The sequence below is a fragment of the Protopterus annectens genome, chromosome 4.part0 (genome assembly GCF_019279795.1).
Source record: "Protopterus annectens isolate FY-2018-M chromosome 4.part0, PAN1.0, whole genome shotgun sequence".
In the NCBI taxonomy this organism is placed as follows: Eukaryota; Metazoa; Chordata; order Ceratodontiformes; family Protopteridae; genus Protopterus; species Protopterus annectens.
Window position 1 is genome coordinate 909,601,574 of NC_056733.1, and position 21,758 is coordinate 909,623,331.

General features: G+C 40.9%; 1 protein-coding gene across 1 annotated transcript in view; it reads right to left on the minus strand.

The window, feature by feature from the left end:
- Window positions 1-21,551, minus strand: part of LOC122799668 — a 581,145-nt gene extending 559,594 nt beyond the window's left edge. The window contains exon 1 of the mRNA XM_044068873.1: window positions 21,385-21,551. Within this exon, the coding sequence (XP_043924808.1) occupies window positions 21,385-21,524 (140 nt within the window). The 5' untranslated portion in view covers window positions 21,525-21,551. The remainder of the gene's footprint in view (window positions 1-21,384) is intronic.
- Between the last annotated feature and the right edge of the window lie 207 nt (window positions 21,552-21,758).

Below are 21,758 nucleotides of genomic sequence, written 5' to 3' on the forward strand. Positions count from 1 at the left end.
GAACACATGCATAAATGGAAGTACATGATCAGCCCATGAAATAGAACACGTGGCTAAATGGAAGTACATGATCAGCCCATTAAATAGAACACTTGCCTAAATGGAAGTACATGATCAGCCCATTAAATAGAACACATGCCTTAATGGAAATACATCAGCCCATGAAATAGAACACATGGCTAAATGTAAGTACATGATCAGCCCATGAAATAGAACACATGGCTAAATGGAAGTACATGATCAGCCCATAAAATAGTACACATGGCTAAATGGAAGTACATGATCAGCCCATGAAATAGAACACATGCCTAAATGGAAGTACATGATCAGCCCATGAAATAGAACACATGGCTAAATGGAAGTACACGATCAGCCCATGAAATAGAACACATGGCTAAATGGGAGTACATGATCAGCCCATGAAACAGAATACATGCCTAAATGGAAGTACATGATCAGCCCATGAAATAAAACACATGGCTAAATGGAAGTACATGATCAGCCCGTGAAATAGAACACATGCCTATATGGAAGTACATGATCAGCCCATAAAACAGAATACATACCTTAATGGAAGTACATGATCAGCCCATGAAATAGAACACATGGCTAAATGGAAGTACATAATCAGCCCATGAAATAGAACACATGCGAAAATGAAAATACATGATCAGCCCATGAAATAGAACACATGGCTAAATGGAAGTACATGATCCGTCCATGAAATAGAACACATGCCTAAATAGAAGTACATGATCAGCCCATGAAACAGAATACATGCCTAAATGGAAGTACATGATCAGCCCATGAAATAGAACACATGGCTAAATGGAAGTACATGATCAGCCCATGAAATAGAACAAATGGCTAAATGGAAGTACATGATCAGCTATGAAATAGAACACATGGCTAAATGGAAGTACATGATCAGCCCATGAAATAGAACACATAGCTAAAGGGAAGTACATGATCAGCCCATGAAATAGAACACATGGCTGAATGGAAGTACATGATCAGCCCATGAAACAGAACACATGGCTGAATGGAAGCACATGATCAGCCAATGAAATAGAACACATGGCTAAATGGAAGTACATGATCAGCCCATGAAATAGAACACATGGCGGAATGGAAGTACATGATCAGCCCATGAAATAGAACACATGGCTAAATGGAAGTACATGATCAGCCCATGAAAGAGAACACAAGCCTAAATGGAAGTACATGATCAGCCAATGAAATAGAACACATGGCTAAATGGAAGTACATGATCAGCCCATGAAATAGAACATATGCCTAAATGGAAGTACATGATCAGCCCATGAAATAGAACACATGGCTAAATGGAAGTACATGATCAGCCCATGAAATAGAACACATGGCTTAATGGAAGTACATGATCAGCCCATGAACTAGAACACATGCTTTAATGGAAATACATCAGCCCATGAAATAGACAATACGGCAAAATGGAAGTACATGATCAGCCCATGGAACAGAACACATGGCTGAATGGAAGTACATGATCAGCCAATGAAATAGAACACATGGCTAAATGGAAGTACATGATCAGCCCCTGAAATAGAACACATGGCTAAATGGAAGTACATGATCAGCCCATGAAATAGAATACATGCATAAATGGAAGTACATGATCAGCCCATGAAATAGAACACGTGGCTAAATGGAAGTACATGATCAGCCCATGAAATAGAATACATGACTAAATGGAAGTACTTGATCAGCCCATTAAATAGAACACATGCCTTAATGGAAATACATCAGCCCATGAAACAGAACACATGGCTAAATGGAAGTACATGATCAGCCCATGAAATAGAACACATGGCTAAATGCAAGTACATGATCAGCCCATAAAATAGAACACATGGCTTAATGGAAGTACATGATCAGCCCATGAAATAGAACACATGCCTAAATGGAAGTACATGATCAGCCCATGAAATAGAACACATGGCTAAATGGAAGTACATGATCAGCCCATGAACTAGAACACATGCTTTAATGGAAATACATCAGCCCATGAAATAGACAACATGGCGAAATGGAAGTACATGATCACCCCATGAAATAGAACACATGGCTAAATGGAAGTACATGATCAGCCCATGAAATAGAACACATGGCTGAATGGAAATACATGATCAGCCAATGAAATAGAACACATGGCTAAATGGAAGTACATGATCAGCCCTTGAAATAGAACACATGGCTAAACGAAAGTACATGATCAGCCCATGAAATAGAACACATGGCGGAATGGAAGTACATGATCGGCCCATGAAATAGAACACATGGCTAAATGGAAGTACATGATCAGCCCATGAAATAGAACACAAGCCTAAATGGAAGCACATGATCAGCCCATGAAATAGAACATAAGCCTAAATGGAAGTACATGATCAGCCCATGAAATAGAACACATGCCTAAATGGAAGTACATGATCAGCCCATGAAATAGAACACATGGCTAAATGGAAGTACATGATCAGCCCATGAAATAGAACACATGGCTAAATGGAAGTACATGATCAGCCCATGAACTAGAACACATGGCTAAATGGAAGTAAATGATCAGCCCATGAAATAGAACACATGGCTAAATGGAAGTACATGATCAGCCCATGAAATAAAACACATGGCTAAATGGAAGTACATGATCAGCCCATGAAACAGAACACATGGCTGAATGAAAGTACATGATCAGCCAATGAAATAGAACACATGGTTAAATGGAAGTACATGATCAGCCCTTGAAATAGAACACATGGCTAAACGGAAGTACATGATCAACCCATGAAATAGAACACATGCCTAAATGGAAGTACATGATCAGCCCATGAAATAGAACACATGGCTAAATGGAAGCACATGATCAGCCCATGAAATAGAATACATGCATAAATGGAAGTACATGATCAGCCCATGAAATAGAACACATGGCTAAATGGAAGTACATGATCAGCCCATGAAATAGAATACATGCCTAAATGGAAGTAAATGATCAGCCCATTAAATAGAACACATGCCTTAATGGAAATACATCAGCCCATGAAATAGAACACAGGGCTAAATGGAAGTACATGATCAGCCCATGAAATAGAACACATGGCTAAATGGAAGTACATGATTAGCCCATGAAATAGAATACATACCTAAATGGAAGTACATGACCAGCCCATTAAATAGAACACATGCCTTAACGGAAATACATCAGCCCATGAAATAGAACACATGGCTAAATGGAAGTACATGATCAGCCCATGAAATAGAACACATGGCTAAATGCAAGTACATGATCAGCCCATAAAATAGAACACATGGCTAAATGGAAGTACATGATCAGCCCATGAAATAGAACACATGCCTAAATGGAAGTACATGATCAGCCCATGAAATGGAACACATGGCTAAATGGAAGTACATGATCAGCCCATGAAATAGAACACATGGCTAAATGGAAGTACATGATCAGCCCATGAACTAGAACACATGCTTTAATGGAAATACATCAGCCCATGAAATAGACAACATGGCGAAATGGAAGTACATGATCATCCTATGAAATAGAACACATGGCTAAATGGAAGTACATGATCAGCCCATGAAACAGAACACATGGCTGAATGGAAATACATGATCAGCCAATGAAATAGAACACATGGCTAAATGGAAGTACATGATCAGCCCTTGAAATAGAACACATGGCTAAACGAAAGTACATGATCAGCCCATGAAATAGAACACATGGCGGAATGGAAGTACATGATCGGCCCATGAAATAGAACACATGGCTAAATGGAAGTACATGATCAGCCCATGAAATAGAACACAAGCCTAAATGGAAGTACATGATCAGCCCATGAAATAGAACACATGCCTAAATGGAAGTACATGATCAGTCCATGAAACAGAACACATGGCTGAATGAAAGTATATGATCAGCCAATGAAATAGAACACATGGTTAAATGGAAGTACATGATCAGCCCTTGAAATAGAACACATGGCTAAATGGAAGTACATGATCAGTCCATGAAACAGAACACATGGCTGAATGAAAGTATATGATCAGCCAATGAAATAGAACACATGGTTAAATGGAAGTACATGATCAGCCCTTGAAATAGAACACATGGCTAAATGGAAGTACATGATCAACCCATGAAATAGAACATATGCCTAAATGGAAGTACATGATCAGCCCATGAAATAGAACACATGGCTAAATGGAAGTACATGATCAGCCCATGAAATAGAACACATGGCTAAATGGAAGTACATGATCAGCCCATGAAATAGAACACATGGCTAAATGGAAGTACATGATCAGCCCATGAAATAGAACACATGGCTAAATGGAAGTACATGATCAGCCCATGAAATAGAATATATGCCTAAATGGAAGTACATGATCAGCCCATGAAATAGAACACATGGCAAAATGGAAGTACATGATCAGCCCATGAAATAGAACACATGGCTAAATGGAAGTACATGATCAGCCCATGAAATAGAACACATGGCTGAATGGAAGTACATGATCAGCCAATGAAATAGAACACATGGCTAAATGGAAGTACATGATCAGCCCTTAAAATAGAACACATGGCTAAATGGAATTACATGATCAGCCCATGAAATAGAACACATGGCTAAATGGAAGTACATGATCAGCCCATGAAACAGAACACATAGCTGAATGGAAGTTTAGTGTCTGATTGGGTAACAATGTGGTAACACTTGAGCATTTTGATACACCTAGGAAAAGAATATAAAGAGCTTTATTATTTTTTATATATATATATATATATATATATATATATATTGGTTTACCTTCATTTTGTCATGAGTGTTTGTGCAATGTCCTTTCATATAAAGGACAAAAGGAAAAAACTCACAACAGCGACTCACATATGTTCAAGTGGCTAAAATGTAAATGCATTTAGCCATTCAAACATGCGGTACTAATGTCGAAAATGGATTTCAGCTAAACCATCTTCAACATTTGTCCTCGGAAGTGTTCTGTAATTCGCTTTAACGAGTCACACAAAAGCACCATTTCTGACAAGATGAAGGTAAACCATATATATATATATATATATATATATATATATACGCACACATACACACACATACACGCACACACTCACATATAAAAGTATTAAGCAAGTCTTTATGTTAAAGGAAGTTAGACCATGGAAAAATAGGATATCACTAAAAGGCTATGGCATATATAGTAATAAATGGCAATAAGAAAGACACGGGACAAAACGTGATGAGTATTTGGAAAAGAAAGAACAAAAAAATTTTAAATTTGGCAGCAGGTGATAAAAGGACATGAGATAATAAAATTGGATGACACTAGACAAACTTTTCATTAACTGAACTCAGATTAACTTGCATATATGCATCTAATGTTAGGTTTGAAGGCAGGTATGCAGGGGCTGGATAATACATTTATTAAACTCCAAGAAGCTGATTTTTGTAATTCAGGCCACAACAGAAATGACAGACAATATTACATTTGAGAAGATGATATTGACAATAAATTAAAAATAGTATGGTGTGAACAATTAAATAAATATGTTACAGATAATCACTGGAGAGGAAGTATGCCATAATTCTAGATATGCAACTAAGTTGAGAAAATTTAGAATTTTTGCATGGAAATGTTTGCACAAATACCCCTATGTGACTTGAAAAAATTACCACAAACAAGAGCCATATGTTGTAAATGTAATGGTTCAGAAATAGGTTCTGGGTGCATATACTCCAGGAATGTAATGAGCTACCTCAGTAGGAAAAAGGCTTAAATAATATGTTGGATCTCTATCCTTCCAGCATGTTTTGTTCATTGTGATGACAAGCTTTAGATCCCTGGAGTGTGTGTTTCTGAGGGATTGGGATTTCTTTAAGTGTAGCATGTCCAACAGCTCTGGGTTTAGCCAATTGTTGAAGTCAATCATTTTGTCCTTGTACTGTGGTATCATTCTGGGCGATGGCAGGATGCTACTCAGGGCTAGGGTCATACCTGCCTGGGTTACAAGATTGGAGAGCTCTTCCATGTCTCTTTTCATGTAGTCCATGTTGGTATGTTTCAGGTCATTCACACCAACATGGACAATGACAGAGTCATATTTGTACTTGTTGTGGAGTGACCCGAGTGAATGGGTTATGTGGCGTATCCTGGCACCTGACAGGCAGCTGACAGTGACCTTCTCCTTGTTTAGCCTAGTGAGTGGGACATCAGTGTGTCTGACTATAGAGTCACCTATGACTAGTGTGTTGGGTACATTGTTTTGCCTTATGGGCTGTGGTTGAGTGGCACACTGAGTCTGTGAGCTATGTCATTTGGGTTGCGTTGGGGGGATGGAGGTTGCTTGGTTTTCTGCTTTGGAGGCCTCTGTTGCTTGAGCAGATTATTATTGAGAGCCTCCGCAAATGTTTTTGTGTTTCTATGTGTGGATTGTGGTGGTATAGGTTTAGTGGGACTATGTGATGAGTGTGGTGTGGTGCTTGTGTTTATCTTCTCCTCTTGACTGTCAAGTTCAGTCTTGGTTGGAGGGAGCTTTACCTCCAGTGTTGGGTGGTAAGAGGAGAGGAATATCTGTGTACATAAGGCAGTTGCTACATTGCCCCAATATGCCCATATTCATCAGATAGACAGGAGAGAACACTGGGAGCTGACCCTTGGACATGCTTGAATAAAAAATATTTTCCTGTAGGCAAGTGAAGAAAGTGAGTACAAGAACTGTTTTTCTCTAAGCAAGTGAGGAAAGTAAGTACAAAAACTGTTTTCCTCTGTAGTCATTTGTAGCTTATAGCTTATTTAGTGCTTATGACAAGTTCTGAACAAGTGCTGAGCATGAATAAGCAAATTCAAGTGTTAAAACTAAGAATCTTTATCTGAACTAGACTAGTTACAGGAAAGAACAAATGCAAATGAGGGCTTTTAAATCAGAAAGTTGAGAGACATGGAAAAATTGCCCAAATGGCCAATAATTACAATTTCTGGGCCGGAAACCACTCCTTATGTGGTAGATAGGTTACCTAGTGCTTACCACTCCCACTGATAATCTAGCAGGCTTCCCTCCAACACAGAAACGCTTGGGGGCCTCAGGATCTTACAAACAGTCCTGGATACAGCAAATCTGTATCTGGACTAGACTAGTTACAGGAAAGGGGGAAACAAGTGCAAATGCGGGCTTTTAAATCAAAAAGTTGAGAGAGATGGAAAAACTGCCCAAACGGCCAATAACTACAATTCCTGCACCAGAACCACTCCTTATGTAGTAGGTAGGTTACCTAGTTTACATCCTGATCATCCAGGAAGTCAATTGAAGTTGATTGATGTCAGGGTGTATCAAACACCCCTTTTCTTGTGTGAGTAGATCCAGATTGTGAGGAAGCTTGTGGTAATTGCCCCTGGTCATTTCCTAAAGAAGGGAGAACCACAGCTGCCTTGGCCAGAAGGAAGTCATCACAATGATCTCAAGGGAAAAGCATACAGGAACATTTCTGACCAGGTAAAAGGAAAGGTATCTGTCTTCCAGGCCTTCTTGCATGGAGTCCTGGAACAGAATCTTGCCAGTTAATTGTTCAGAGAGAAGGCAAAGTGGACTACTTGAGGAACTCCCCACAAATGGATCAAAGCTTGAAAGATCCCCAGATCTAGTTTCCATTTAGGAGGATCTGCACTTGTCCTGCTCAGCTTGTCTGACACACAGTTTTGCTCTGATGGAATGTAGGATGCTTGTAAAGTGAGATTATGCTGGGGCGCTATAGCCCAAGCTAACATGGCTAGTCTGTAAAGAGGTACGACCTGGTTCTCCCTTGCCTGTTGATGTACCACACAACTGTGGTATTGTCTGTAAGAACCTGAAGAGGTCTTTGGGACCAAAGATTGTTTAGAGAGTTAAGTCCCTTGATCAGAGCAAGCTTCTACATGATATTTATGAGCTTGCATCTGTCCTTGGTGTCCCACACCCCCTACACTTTTATCTCTACTGAAATGGCTTCCCAAGCAAAGTCTGAAGCATTGCAGTGACTGTCCACTTTGGAAGAGGGAGGAAGAAGGGGAGAACTGGATTTAAGGATATAAGGATCTCTGTTGTATTCACCAAAAGATTTCTATTCTGACAAACCCCAGCAGTGGGATATGAAAAGATAAAGGGTGTTGATGCTGGCACCAAAGAGATTTCAGATACCACTGTATCCTTCTCATGTAGTCTTGCCAGGGGTATCATGAGAGTCACAGACATACCTCTCATCCTGGAAACATCAAAAATCTGGACAAAGGCCCATGAAAAGTAGGTACAACTGGCCAAAATTCAAGACAATGATTAACATAAAATGTGCATACACGGTCATCTAGCCCACCCACTCTAATGGGATTGTGGGATACCAACATGAAGATTGAAGTCACTAAATAATAAATAATGACAGACATTTGAATTTCAGCCTTCATATCCCCCGGAAAACACATAATAATGCAAAACCTGTTATTCTAGCAACTATCTAAGTTTACATGAGCAATATCTAAAATCTGTCCCTGTTTTTGGCTGTTTGTCCTACCATTATTTTTGGCTTTGTCCAGATTTCTTGCTCTGAGAGATTGAGAGGTATGTCTGCAGACTAACTGCCTGGTACTTCCCTGTGAACAAGATCATAAACTCTAACTTTTCAAAACATTTAATGTGTAAAATACAATAAAACACTTAAAATATAACCATTTAAATGCACAGTCACTCCAAACTAAATGTAAAATACTTTTTATTCGCAGACTGAGAAAAAAAAGGCTGTTGACAGTACACCAAGCAGCAAAGTCCATAAACCTTATACAAAATTTCTGCAACCTACACATATTAATGTAAACCTTAATTAATTTCTATCAAACAAGATAAAGTAGTAGCAAATCAACCATCTAATCATTCTGAACTTTATTGTTTAATGCACAACTCAAGGAAGTTAATTAACATCAAGTAACACACGGACCTGAAGCCAGATCTGCGCTTAAGACAAAAACACAATGTCAATTTATCAGTGGTGTCCACTATCAAAGAAACAATGCAAAACAGCAGTCAAAAGCTGCTCTAACTTACCACTACCCTCAGCCCCAGAGTGTAAACTCGCGCGCGTGTGTGTGTGTGTGTGTGTGTGTGTGTGTGTGTGTGTGTGTGTGTGTGTGTGTGTGTGTGCGTGTGTGCATGTGTGTGTGTGTGCGCGCGCATGGGGGGGGGGTGTTATGAACAGCAGACCACCGAATGAAAAGCTCTCTGTACAGAGGTGTTTTAAAGTACATACATTATAAGCCATCAGTAAAATCTGCAGAACTAAAACAAAACAGCAAATCACGGGCACTTAGCATGACAGTTCCAACTTTATGCAGCATGTTCATGCACCTCACCTGGACCAACTACCCAGTATTGCTAAAATAACTCCATTCCCAAGTTCCCAGCACATCACAAGAGAACAATCTCCCAGACTCCCACTTGTTGGGGGAGAGAGAAATATTTAAGTATCACAACAATTCACTAAAGAAAACACTTACCTATACTAGCAGCAGCCAACTCACCTCCTTGAACCAATCTCTCCAACCTCCCCAAACATCCTAACTACAGTGCATATGATACATCACCGCTGTACCATTTATCTTTTGAAGATTGACAAGGTTATACATTGTTTAAGTCTACTATTATTTTGCACTTCTTAGCTGTCACTGTTTTCTCAGAAAAAAAAGGGATGAAGATTTCCGAGACAAAATCATGGATAACAAGGAGTGCAGTCTCTGTTATGCTGTGGTGGCCATACAGCCCAGACCAGATTAGCCAGCTGTTCAGTGACCCCCTCCCTTTACCTCATTATCTTTTTAATTGTCCGATGCATGTTCCTCAGTGCCAAAATGGGATAAAAACCTCAAATCAAACCTTCATTTCCTATTCCATGCTACAGACACCCCAGTGTGAGGGCTGCTGCCTATAGCTTGGTGACTTGTTTGAGCTCACTAATGGTTGGAAAACCCCAGACAACTGCAGGTAGCACTGGAGTTTGTTGTAGTTAGTGTACATTACTTTATCATACGGAATGGTTACAACTTGCAATGCCTTTTTTTTTTTTTTTTTTTTTTTTTTTAAGTTAATTTGCAAGAAGCTGAGAACATACTTTTTCCTTCCAGAGTAGTTACAGCTACAACCAATATCAGTATGTTACCATCAACGGATGGTTTGAAACTCCCACTTGCCCCAGTCTTAGAGTTTGATATGTAGTCAGGCATTGCATGAAGCTGATGTCATCACACATGCCCCTGCACATTGATAACATTGTGGGATATGCTGACAATGCGTGATGACATCAGCAAGACCATAAAACTGTAAATAAAGAATTAAAAAATAAATCAGGAATTGAAGGGGTCACTCAGAAATTTGTGGCACCACATTATTTTGCCCTCAAAACTGGTAAATACCAAATAATTCAGTAAGGTTTGAAAGGTATAGTCATAGATGCCATGAGACCCAAATACCTGAGGAATTCCATAACAGTGACCATAGTCTGAGTGAAAAACCTTAGGGGGGGTGCAGACTGGTGTAATGGCTAAGGTGTTTACTTCACAAGCACAAGGTACAGGGTTTGATTCTCCACCTTTGAGTTTGGCTAGGCTTAAAATGGTCCACAAGGGCAGCTAGTCTAGTACTTGCCTATGAACCTATGAAATAGATCCAGATAAAGATGTATATTTTTTTCCTGTTAAAGGAATGCTCTTTCAAGTGAGGTCTCTAGCTGACATCACAGGAAAAGAATCCTGTGAGAAGGAGTTAAGAAAGACTTTTGAATGTTCTCTTGGAATCCCAGCTCGTGTAAGAAATCTCTCAAATAAGAGATTACTGACACTTTGAAAAAGACTCTGCACAGATAAGCAAGCTGTCTAATCATGGTGTAAATACTCTAGATCCTGCAATGAGCTATAACTGGATCTAACACTTTGGGAACACTCCTGGTGTAGTGAATAGTCCAAAGGATAAGACAGAGAATTTATACTGTGATTCAGACACACAAAGCCTTAAGAAACATCTAAATTCCGAATGAATAGGGATGTGATAAAATCATCTTTTAAGTCTAATAGCATGAGGAAACTTGAAACAGGAAGAAGAGGTAACAGGTTACAAAGTTACATCATTTTGAATTTTGGTACAATCACAAATACGTTTAGGAAAGAAAAGATCCAGAACTGTTCTCCAACAGTTTTCTTTCTTTGGCACTAGAAACATCCTTGAATAAAAAAATTCTTCCATACCTTGGAAGGAGGAACTGGTTCTATCACTCCTTGGGGCAGTATATGATGAAGAACTGGTGAAAACAAAGAAGTCTGATCTGGACGATGAGGAATGACTGTCTGGAAAGGAGAAATTTCTTTCCGCTGCCATCTGTAACCTTGATGAACGATTTTTATAATCCATTTGTCTGAAACTATCTGTTGCCAAAGAAAAAAAAAATGGAGATTCAGACTTTCTGGAAGAAAAAAGGGACCAGGCTGGGAGAGGTTGACAAGGTGACTTGAGTAGTCATTCGGACTTGTCGGACTCTCCTCACTTATAGGGAGGCTTGAGACTTCTTTTTGGAACTCCTTTGCCATTTCTTCTTAAATGTCTGTTTACTTGTATTTTGCTGAGACTGTTTATTCAGTTTTTTTTTTTTTTGAGATAGAAAATCCCTTGGAAAATTTGGAAAAGGAGGGCTGGAAAATCGTACAGATTCCCTGACCAGCTTACTCCTCTCATCACACTGTTTGACCATCTCTGAAGTGTGTGTGTGTGTGGGGGGGGGCAATCCCTAAATCTCTATCCAAGGGGGAATTATAAAATCTCATTTTCATTATACTCTGGGAGGTTCTGAGAATGCAGCCAAGCAAACCTCCTAAAAACAGTAGTCTCAAGACAGTTCATCAAAGTACAGCATTTCTTGCTTTAAAATAACTTTTTTGAAGAGAAAAGTAATAAAACATCAACAAAATTAAGAAAATGGGAGGTTTTCCCCAAAGGATACTTATCTGCCCAGTAAAGAAAAGCAAACTAATCACCTCGGAAATCCACATCCCTCCCACCCCAACAAAGGTAACCACCATGAAAAACTTCTCCAAAGCTAACTTTGGGCTCCTAAAAACAGAGGTGGCTAACTTCACGGCACCCATGCAAATGGAGAATAGTTGCATCACTGCCAAATCATACACCAATGCACTGTACAAACACGTACACAAATGCATGGATCTTGTGATACCCAATAGAACCACAACGCTCTCCTCCAAAAAAGGAAGCCAATCTGGTAGTCCCCTGCCATTAACAAACTCTACAACAGAAGGAGGAAACTGATGCAGAATAAGGTAAAGTCCCAAGACTGAAAAAACTCCCTTATCAGCCTCAACAAAAGGTTTAGATCCCTCATCAAATCCTCTAAAGCTAGCTATGAAAATAGAATTGCAGCAGATAGTAAAGACAGCCACAAGGCCTTCTATAGTTATGTAAAGAATTTCCATGGCAATACCCAGATTTGCTCCTATACCGAGCTAGCAGATATTGCAATATACTGGCTGTCAGAGTCAGTGCCAACTTTACTCCCCCTCCCCCCACAGGACCAATCACAATACCAGTACATTGCCAGGCACCCAGTATTACTGCTGCACAGGTTAAAACAGCACTGTCTAATGCCAAGAATACAGCTTCTATGGGACCTGATAGTATCACTGGCTGTGTTCTACATGAACTACAGAGAGAACTGGCACCTCACCTGTGTGTCCTGTTCAATCACAGCCTCACCTCAGACTTTGTCCCTACCAAATGGTGCACTGCTACAGTCATCCCCCTCCACAAAGGAGGAGCGACTACAGACCCTGGGAGATATCGCCCTATTAGCCTGATGAGTCTGATATGCAAAGCTATGGAACGCATCATCATGGACCTAATAAACAAGGATATAGGGACTCTCCAAACTCCGGATCCCACACAGTTTGGTTCTGTGAAGGGTAGATCATGCCTGCTCAACTTGGTCAACTTCTTTGAGTCAGTCACCAGAGCTGTGGATGAAGAAGGCAAGGTGGTTCATAGAGCCTGGACACCAAACTTCCACAACGTTGCAAAAATGAAGAAAAACAAATACAAATACCTGCTCAGCTGAGAAGCAGTAATTTATTTATTTATTTTATTTTACATTTGTTGACCGGGATAGTCCGACTCGATGCATGTCCATTTTCAGCGGAGGCCCGGGGAGAAAAGCTCCAAGGGTAAGCAGATACAGCATTACATAATACCAGCATTACATATTACAAACAGACTATTTACAGAGATTACATAAGTAAGCAAGTTAAACAAGTTCCACAGGTTAAAGTTAGTCCTGAGCACAAGTCAGGATTAAATTAAATTACACAGTAAACTGGTTAACAGATTTTTACACATTCGAGTTAGCCAGGCTTGATACATTGACATAGCCAGTTAAGTGACAAATGTTGTTTGAGTCTAGTTTTAAATTGACCTAAGGTGGAAAGTAAGGTAATATCAGCTGGAAGAGAGTTCCAGGATCTACTTACAGAGTTTATTCACAATAAAAACAAATAAAAATAGATAAAAAAAGATAAAAAATAAATAAATAAATAAAAAAAACACGTGAACTAAGCACTTACACCCCTTATAGGGCTTCTTCAGAGTCAACGTGTTAAACAAACATTCATTTTTTTATTTTTTATTTCCTGTGCAGCATGACATCATATCCTGAGAAAACCCCACCAAAAAAATACATTCTTAAAAATCTCATCTAACTGAAGTTTGTTTGTGTCTTTCGGCTTTTCCTGGTTAGGGGTCGCCACAGCGGAACTCCGATCCGCTAATGATTGGTAGTTGATTTTTACATGCTGAGTTACCAGCCCTGACACACAACCTTCAACAAAGGTACACCCATTCACACATGTCTTCAAGCAGAAGACGCTCTAGCTGAGAATCGAACCGGACAGTGTCTTACTGTGAGGCGACAACGCTACCACAGCACCACCACCTATACATGAAATTTACTAGAGCTTAGTTCATGTGTTTTTTATCTATTTTTATTTGTTTTTATTGTGAATAAAGTGATACTACTGCTTCACAGCTGAGCAGGTATTTGTATTGGTTTATACAGCCTACCTTGATCTGGCCAAGGCTTTTGATACCATTCCCCACTCAGGGATCATAGAAAAACTCACTAAGCTAGGCATCAACCCCTACATCACTAGGTGGGTTGTAAACTGGCTCACAGATAGAACCCACAGTGTGAAAGTAGCTGACTCCAAGTCAGACTGCTGACCAGTCACAAGTGGAGTCCCACAGGGTTCAGTCCAGGGTCCTCTCCTGTTTGGTATCTACTTCTCTGAAGTCCAGGCCAACACGAAGGGACTCTGGCTGACAAAGTTTGCAGCCGATTGCAAGTTGGCAGCTATTATTAACTCTCCAAGTGATGTTGACATCCTACAGAAAGGCCTCACTGAGACCAATGACTGTTGTCAGAACCATGGCTTAAGCTCAATGCCAAAAAATGTGTAGTCATCCCCTTTGGGAAAAACCTAGTTCCCATGAATTACCATATCGATGGTAGTCCACTGAACACAGAAGGTGTTATAAGAGATCTGTGAACACAGTTGACAGCAACCTCTCTTTTGACCACCACATTGCCACTGTGGTCAGAAAGTCCATCTATGTGGCACATCTCATTACTAAGGGTTTTGCATCCAGGAAGAAAGCGGTCATTGTCTCCCTCTACTCTTCCCTCATTAGGCCAGTCATCGAGTACAATGCACCATTTGGCATGTACCTCACTAGACACCTGCAACAACTGGAGTGGCCGCAAAAGTACCTCACAAAGAGGATCCTACACCTTAAACACAGACTCAAAAAACTCCATCTATTCTCTGTCTCATATCGCCTACTTAGAGGAGATCTCTGCTCGACTTACAAAGCCATGTCTGGCCCAGCTCTGTTAGAAATGCTACATCTAAAGAAATCCAAATCCTTCTGCACCACACGCTCCAAAGACCTCAACCTCATTACCACAATCAACAGAACACGCTGGAGGGACAGGTTCATAACCCAGAGACTGCCCATGCTATGGAATAGACTTCCCATACCTGTCGAGCAGAGCACCTCACTGGCCTTCTGCAACAGAAATCTCGATGAGTGGATGGGAAATAGAAAATTCACTCTGGGAATCACTCCAGTGGCTCTACTCAACAAAGGCACTGGGAACTAAGGTCGGGTGGCATGATGCCAGGGTAATCCTATGGGCTAGGCTGGTAAAGGCTCCAGGGCCATTAGCCTAGTACACAGCTATGAACCTATGAACCTTTGCCAAGCAGTACACAATCCAGGAGTGGTTAGGTACATAACTACAAAAGACAGTCCAGTGCAGTGGCATCCAAACTACAAAAAGCACAATATTACTATTAAATATTGTGATTAGCTTAAAGGAATTCAGTATTTTTGGAAAGCCATCAACAGCCATAGTTTTCAGAATACAACACATAAGTTTCACAGAACAAGTCCACCCCATAATAAGGATAGAAAGAAGCTTTATCATATATTAGGCACAGCACCATGCACTTTGAAGCGACTACAGAGAGACTTGTGAATTAATTTGTTTAAAACTTTCTCATGGGACTTACGGCAATAGGCTTAGAAGTCCTTAGCTAGTTAATTGTACCTCTCGTCCATGGTCAAGGAGTACAGCATTCAACTTCCAGAGGCTGGACAAAGTTTATTCCACACAGGGTCCCTAAGGGTTTCAGTGACTGTTCAGGTGATGACACCATCTAACAGTTGTAGGAACTGTGGGAGATATAATAAGACAGGGACATATATAGGTGGATATAATGAAATGACCTCACGACTCATTTCCAGAAAAAGTTTCATCTCAGTAATTTAAATTCAATGATGTTTGAGATGTTGGTTGCTGTATCACTGCCATTGTGATTTCTGCGAGGGTACATAGGCAGCGATTTAATGGCATAGGATCATAGGATCATAGGATCATAGCAAGTTACTAGGCTATTGGCCCTGAGACCCTTACAAGCCTAGCCAAGAATTTAGCCCATGTTTCAACAAGTTAGCACCCTATGAAACTGTCCAGCAGGGACATAGGTGGAATCCCAGGGGTGTATTTTCTGTTCCCCACCCAGTTATCCAGGTTACGCTTAAAAAGGTTTAATGAGGTACACTGCTTTATGTGGAGAGGGAGTCTATTCCACAAAAAGGAAGAATCTCTGGGACACAAATCTGTCTCACCAACAAGTCCTACTGATGTCACAGACCAGGTTGAGGTCTCGCATGCAGGTTACTCAAGTGGAGCCTGACTTGCGGATATGTAGCAGTCCCATAAGGGCGGGGTCTAAGATTGCTTTACATGCCAGACAGAGGTCCCCTATGAGGAGTCTGTAGTAGACTGAGTAGAGGGGCAGGGCTTATAGCCCATCTGTCTAGGGTAGATGTTTCAGGGCCTGGATTCTCCGGATGAGTAATCTGTGTGGTCTCTCCAGCTGCTGCATGTGCTTTGTGAAGTACATGCCAAAAGGGCATTGTATTCAATAATTGGTCTTATAAGGGAAGAATACAGGGATGTTGTGACCACCTTGTCCCTGGATGAGATATCCTTACTAATGAGGTGGGCCATGTAGAACGTTTTCCATACAACGGAGGCAATATGGTAGTCAAAATTCAGTTTGCTATCAGCCTGGGTTCCCAAGTCCCTCACGACTGATTGTGTGCTTGGTGACTTATTATCAATGTGATAATTTGTGGTAACATCATTCTCCCCAAAAGTGATGCTGATGCATTTTTTGGTATTCAGTTTGAGGCCATGTTTCTGGCATCAGTCATTTGTTTGGGTGAGATTCTCTTGGAGGATGTCCACATCACTAGGAGAATTGATGACAGCACCCAGCTTGCAGTCTTCTGCAAACTTGGCCAGCCATAGCCCACTAGATTTAGCCTGCACCTCTGTGAAGTATATCCCAAACAGCAGAGGCCCCAAGACCAATCCCTGGGGTACATCGCTTGTTACGGGTCTACTACTTGAGGTGGCTTCCCCTATTTTGACTAGGTGGGTTCTATCAGTAAGTTAGTTTTCTACCCATCTGGTAACATATGGATTGAGCCTAGCTGAGAGAGGTTATCTATTATACCTGAGTGGGGAATAGTATCGAAGGCCTTGGCCAGGTCAAGGTGGCCTTGGTGACTGTCTCAAGGAAGTCTACCCAATTTAACAGGCATGACCTCCCCTTGAAGAAACCAAAACTGTGTAGGATCAAGTGTCTGGAGGTTGCCAATGTCTTTGTTAATGAGGTCTATGATAATCTGCTCCAAGGCCTTGCAGATCAGGCTAGTTAGGCTAATGGATCTATAATTTCCTGGATCGGTGGGTGCTCCACCTTTGTGCAAAGGGATGACAGTAGCTGTCCTCCACTCGGCTGGGATGAAGCCGGTACCCAGGCTTTGGTTGAATAGGGTGCCTAATGGTGCTGCAAGTTCCTGCCTGAGTTCATGTAACATGTAGCCTGGGATGTTAACAGGTCCCATGGAGGCTGTATTTTTTGCTTTGAGAGGGCAGTGATGATTTGCTTCCTAGAGATAAGGGGAGGGGGCAGGTACTGAGGATGTCCTGTTTCACTGATGGGAGGGACAGAGGAGTGAAGTTTTCACTGAAACTGTCTGCCAGCAGGTTGGCTATATTGACAGGGTTTGTGTATGTGGTGTCCTTGACCACCAGTTCTGAGCAGATCTAGGTGCTTCCCTTGAAATTGGGGACATATGTGAAGAAAGCCTTATGATTGTCTTTAGTAGCTGTGGCCAGTCTGAACTCGAAGTTTGCTTTGGAGGATTTCACTAGTGCTCTTATTTGCTTGTTCAGGCTAAGGAGAGATTGCTTCCAATAAGACACCTACTCCTTCTTGGTCCTGGACAGCAATTTTTTTCCTTTTATTATAGAGTTTATTTATTGCAGATATCCACCAGACAGGTTTATTCTTCCTTGACAAGGATGATTTCATCCTGTCGGGTATTCCTGATTCCATGCAGCTATATAAATGCTCATATAGTACTTTGATGTAAGTTTGGACATATGTGCCAGTTTCTGTGGAGGGAGAGGGGGCTGTGAAGCTGTTTATACCTTCCCTCAGGAGGTTGTAATCAACTTTGGAGAAGATTTTTTGTTTGACCCTAGCTGGGGGGGGGGGGGATTGGGGGAGATGGTGACTTTGAAAGTGACTGCTCTGTGGTCAGTTCATACCAGGGATGATGACACTGTAGGGATGCTACAGTGGTTACTTATGTTGGTTAATACCAAGTCCAAGATATTTTCACCTCTTGTGGGGGTGTCAACCAACTTGTCCAAGGCATCTGCACTGATGAAATCAAGGAATCTCTGGGCATCCGTGTTTTGGCATGAGTATTTCTTCCAATCTGTGGTTGGATAGTTAAAGTTGCCCAGGATCAGGGTAAAGGGTTGAATCTTGATAGATTTGAAGAGGTCCAGATATGTGCAGTGGGCATCTTGAGTCAGAGTTGGAGGCCTGTAGCTAGCTATGATTTGAATAGGGGCCTTGTCAATTGTTAACTGCACCTGGAGTATTTCCTGTGCATCATAATGTTTCAGCAGCCTAGAGGTGTGTATGTCTTTTATATATATATTGCAACTCCACCTCCTTTTGTTTTGCTGCCCATGGCTTGGGGGTCTAACTGAATGACAGGATGAGTAACCAGGTATGGCTGGGGTGCTCTCTGCAGCTTTGAACCAGGTTTCTGTGACTGCACAAATGTCAGCTTCTTCCAGGGTTAAGAATGCTTGCAATGAGTGCAGTTTCATGTTTAGACTCCTAGCATTTAGTAGCATGACCTTTAATTTACGTTTTGATGACATTTTCATGTTGGTAGTTTTGACCTCATGGCATTGCCTAAAAAAGGCACTATGGGGTGGCATGAGTCTTTGCCAGGAGCTTGAAGCCCCTTTGAACAACACCAGAAACTAAGCCAGTTGTTAAAATCAATCATTTTCTGTTTGTATTGAGGCATCATTCTGGGAGACAGTAGAATGTTGCTTAAGACTAGGGACATACCTGCCTGGGACACATACTCAGCGAGCTCGATCATGTCTCTCATCATATAGTCCAGGGAGGTACGTCTCAAGTCATTCACTCCAACATGGACTATGACAGAGTCATAACAGTACCTGTTGAGAGACTTGAGTGCATTGGTCATATGGCGGATTCTGGCACCCGACAAACAACTAATTGTGACTTTTTCCTTATCCAGCCTGGTGAGGGGCACATCTGTGTGTTTCACAATGGAGTCTCCTATGACTAATATGTTGGGTTTATGTTTAGGCCTTACTGGCTGTGAAACAGAAGTGTGTGGACTATGTGTAGTATGTGGTGTGGTGGGCAGTGGAGTTCGCATGCGTTTATGCCTCGGAGGTCTCTTTTGTTTGGGTATGCTTTTGCTAAGGGCCTCCCCATATGTAGGAGTGTGTTATGTAGGTATGGGTGGTGTTAGAGGTGTGGTGTTCATTTTGTCATCCTTCTCAGTGCCAGATATACTGGTTTGTGGGGGAGAGAGCAATGGCACTAGGTGCTTGATGTAATTACATCTCTCACAAATTGTGTTCCTAGATGGTAGTAGATGGGTTGTCCGTGTACATGAGGCAGTTGCTACACTGTCTCAGGATGCCCATATCAACCAGGCTGGCAGGAAAAACTACAGGAAACTGTCCATCCATATTTGTCAGAAACTGAAAGAGCAAGATGGTAAAGGGAGTTAGATCTACAGGTAGTACTACTAGATGGTAACACAAGTGCTACTAAGGGAAAACTTGTAGCTGGAATACCATGAAGCACAGATTAATCACTTCTAGTGAAAAGAACAGCACTTGAAGTATGAAAAAATACAGTTAAACAGCAACAAAATGCAGTAAAATGCAGTTACACAGTAATGAATTGCAGTAGATAGCAATGTAATATAGTTAATCAGTAGATTGCTTTGAAACAATAGCTCACAATCACAACAGTAACAGATAGCACAAATAAAGCAGCAATTCAGCAGAATACTGTCATCAGTTTAGTGAGGATACCAACAAGCAGTAATAAATATGGCAAACAGCAAAATGAAGTAGAAAGAGGTGCAGTTTTTTTGTAGAAAGTGAAGAGACAGAAAATAATGAGATCATTCAAGGTTCAGAAACTAAAGGGGTGGGCCTTTAAGTTCTCATTATAAACAGTAGAATGAGCTGATGTAATGTGACTGGAGGAGTGTCTAGTATCAACTTTATACAAGAGGCGGGCAACTCAAAGTCACCAAGACTTAAGACCACCACAACAGCTGGGAGGGTAGGTGGGACAAAAAACAGTTGCATAGACTACACAGATATACAGTAAAACAGAAGTGTAGAAACAGTTGAAAATAAGCACTTATCTTTTTCCAATATCACAGCAGAGCACTACAGCTTTGAACAGCTTGAGTAAATAAGTACAACTGGTTTAAAACACTGGCTATTAAAGGCAGAGAAACAGAAACCAGCCCACTTATCCAATCAAAAATAACAGTGTTGCAGAATGCTTGTAGCTAGATCAAACTAGACTGATTCTTTCTACCACAAAGAAAACAGCTAGGCCTCTTTAGACAAACGATTCCACTACAAGCTCAAAAGGTCACAAACAGTAACAGATATTCAGCTCTAACAGACAAAAAAGGAGACTAAAAAATAGTTGCACAGATTACACAGATACAGAGTAAAACAGAAGTGTCTGTAGTCAGTTATCTTTTCCACATGATTATGCAACCATAATGTATGTTAATTTAAGTAAGAAGAGGAAGAAGGCAAAGCCCCCATGGGAATGGGAGGGTTGCCCCTTGGCAAAAAAGAAAAAAACATTTTATCAAATTTCAACTAGTAGAATGTTTGACGCTTTTCAGCCAGGTGAGCCTTCATCTAGCTAAAACTTGGGGAAACATAGGGGTAGCAGTTGTGAGATTAAAGTTAGAATAGCTGAAAAGACAGAGAGAAAGAGACACAGTCAGTGACAAAGGCAGACAGATGGAGTTTACACAAGACCTAGCAGAAAAAAACAAAGGAGGTAGATGCAGGACAAATGCCAAAGAAGGTCTCTGTAACACAGTAAACAAGAAAAAATAGAAGAATGTCTCAGTATGTAGTTGTATTCATCTTTCTCTACAGTGTCTTCTATTACAGTAATTAAAACAAAGTTAGATTGCTTTCTTTTACATATGAAGTGCTGCCAGCTATTTGTTTTCTTCAAGGAAAGGAATATATTTGTAGATGAGATGTAACATTACATTTTACCTACCTTCCACCGTTGCGAAAGGCATGCTTCAGACTCAGAACTGCAAGTGCAAAGAACAGTAGTTCATACAGGATCATAGTAGGGTGCTCCTTCCAAATCTCCCTCGGGCTGTGGAAACTCACCCACCAGTTCCACCGCAGCATGTCTCAGGTTTTGATTTCCTGTCTCTGAGGCTGAAATGACAAAGTGAACATGCCACTCACTGCCTGTTATGCACTGCATGTGTTTTAGACATCAAATATTACAAGGAGTTAGCTTTATCCAACCCCTTCCCGCCCGAGAGCACCCACATCTGTCCTCACGTGTTCTTACTGTTTCTTTGCAGTTCTACCTCACTTGCATCTAGCTTCCTTTCTGCATTTAATGCAGCCACTGAT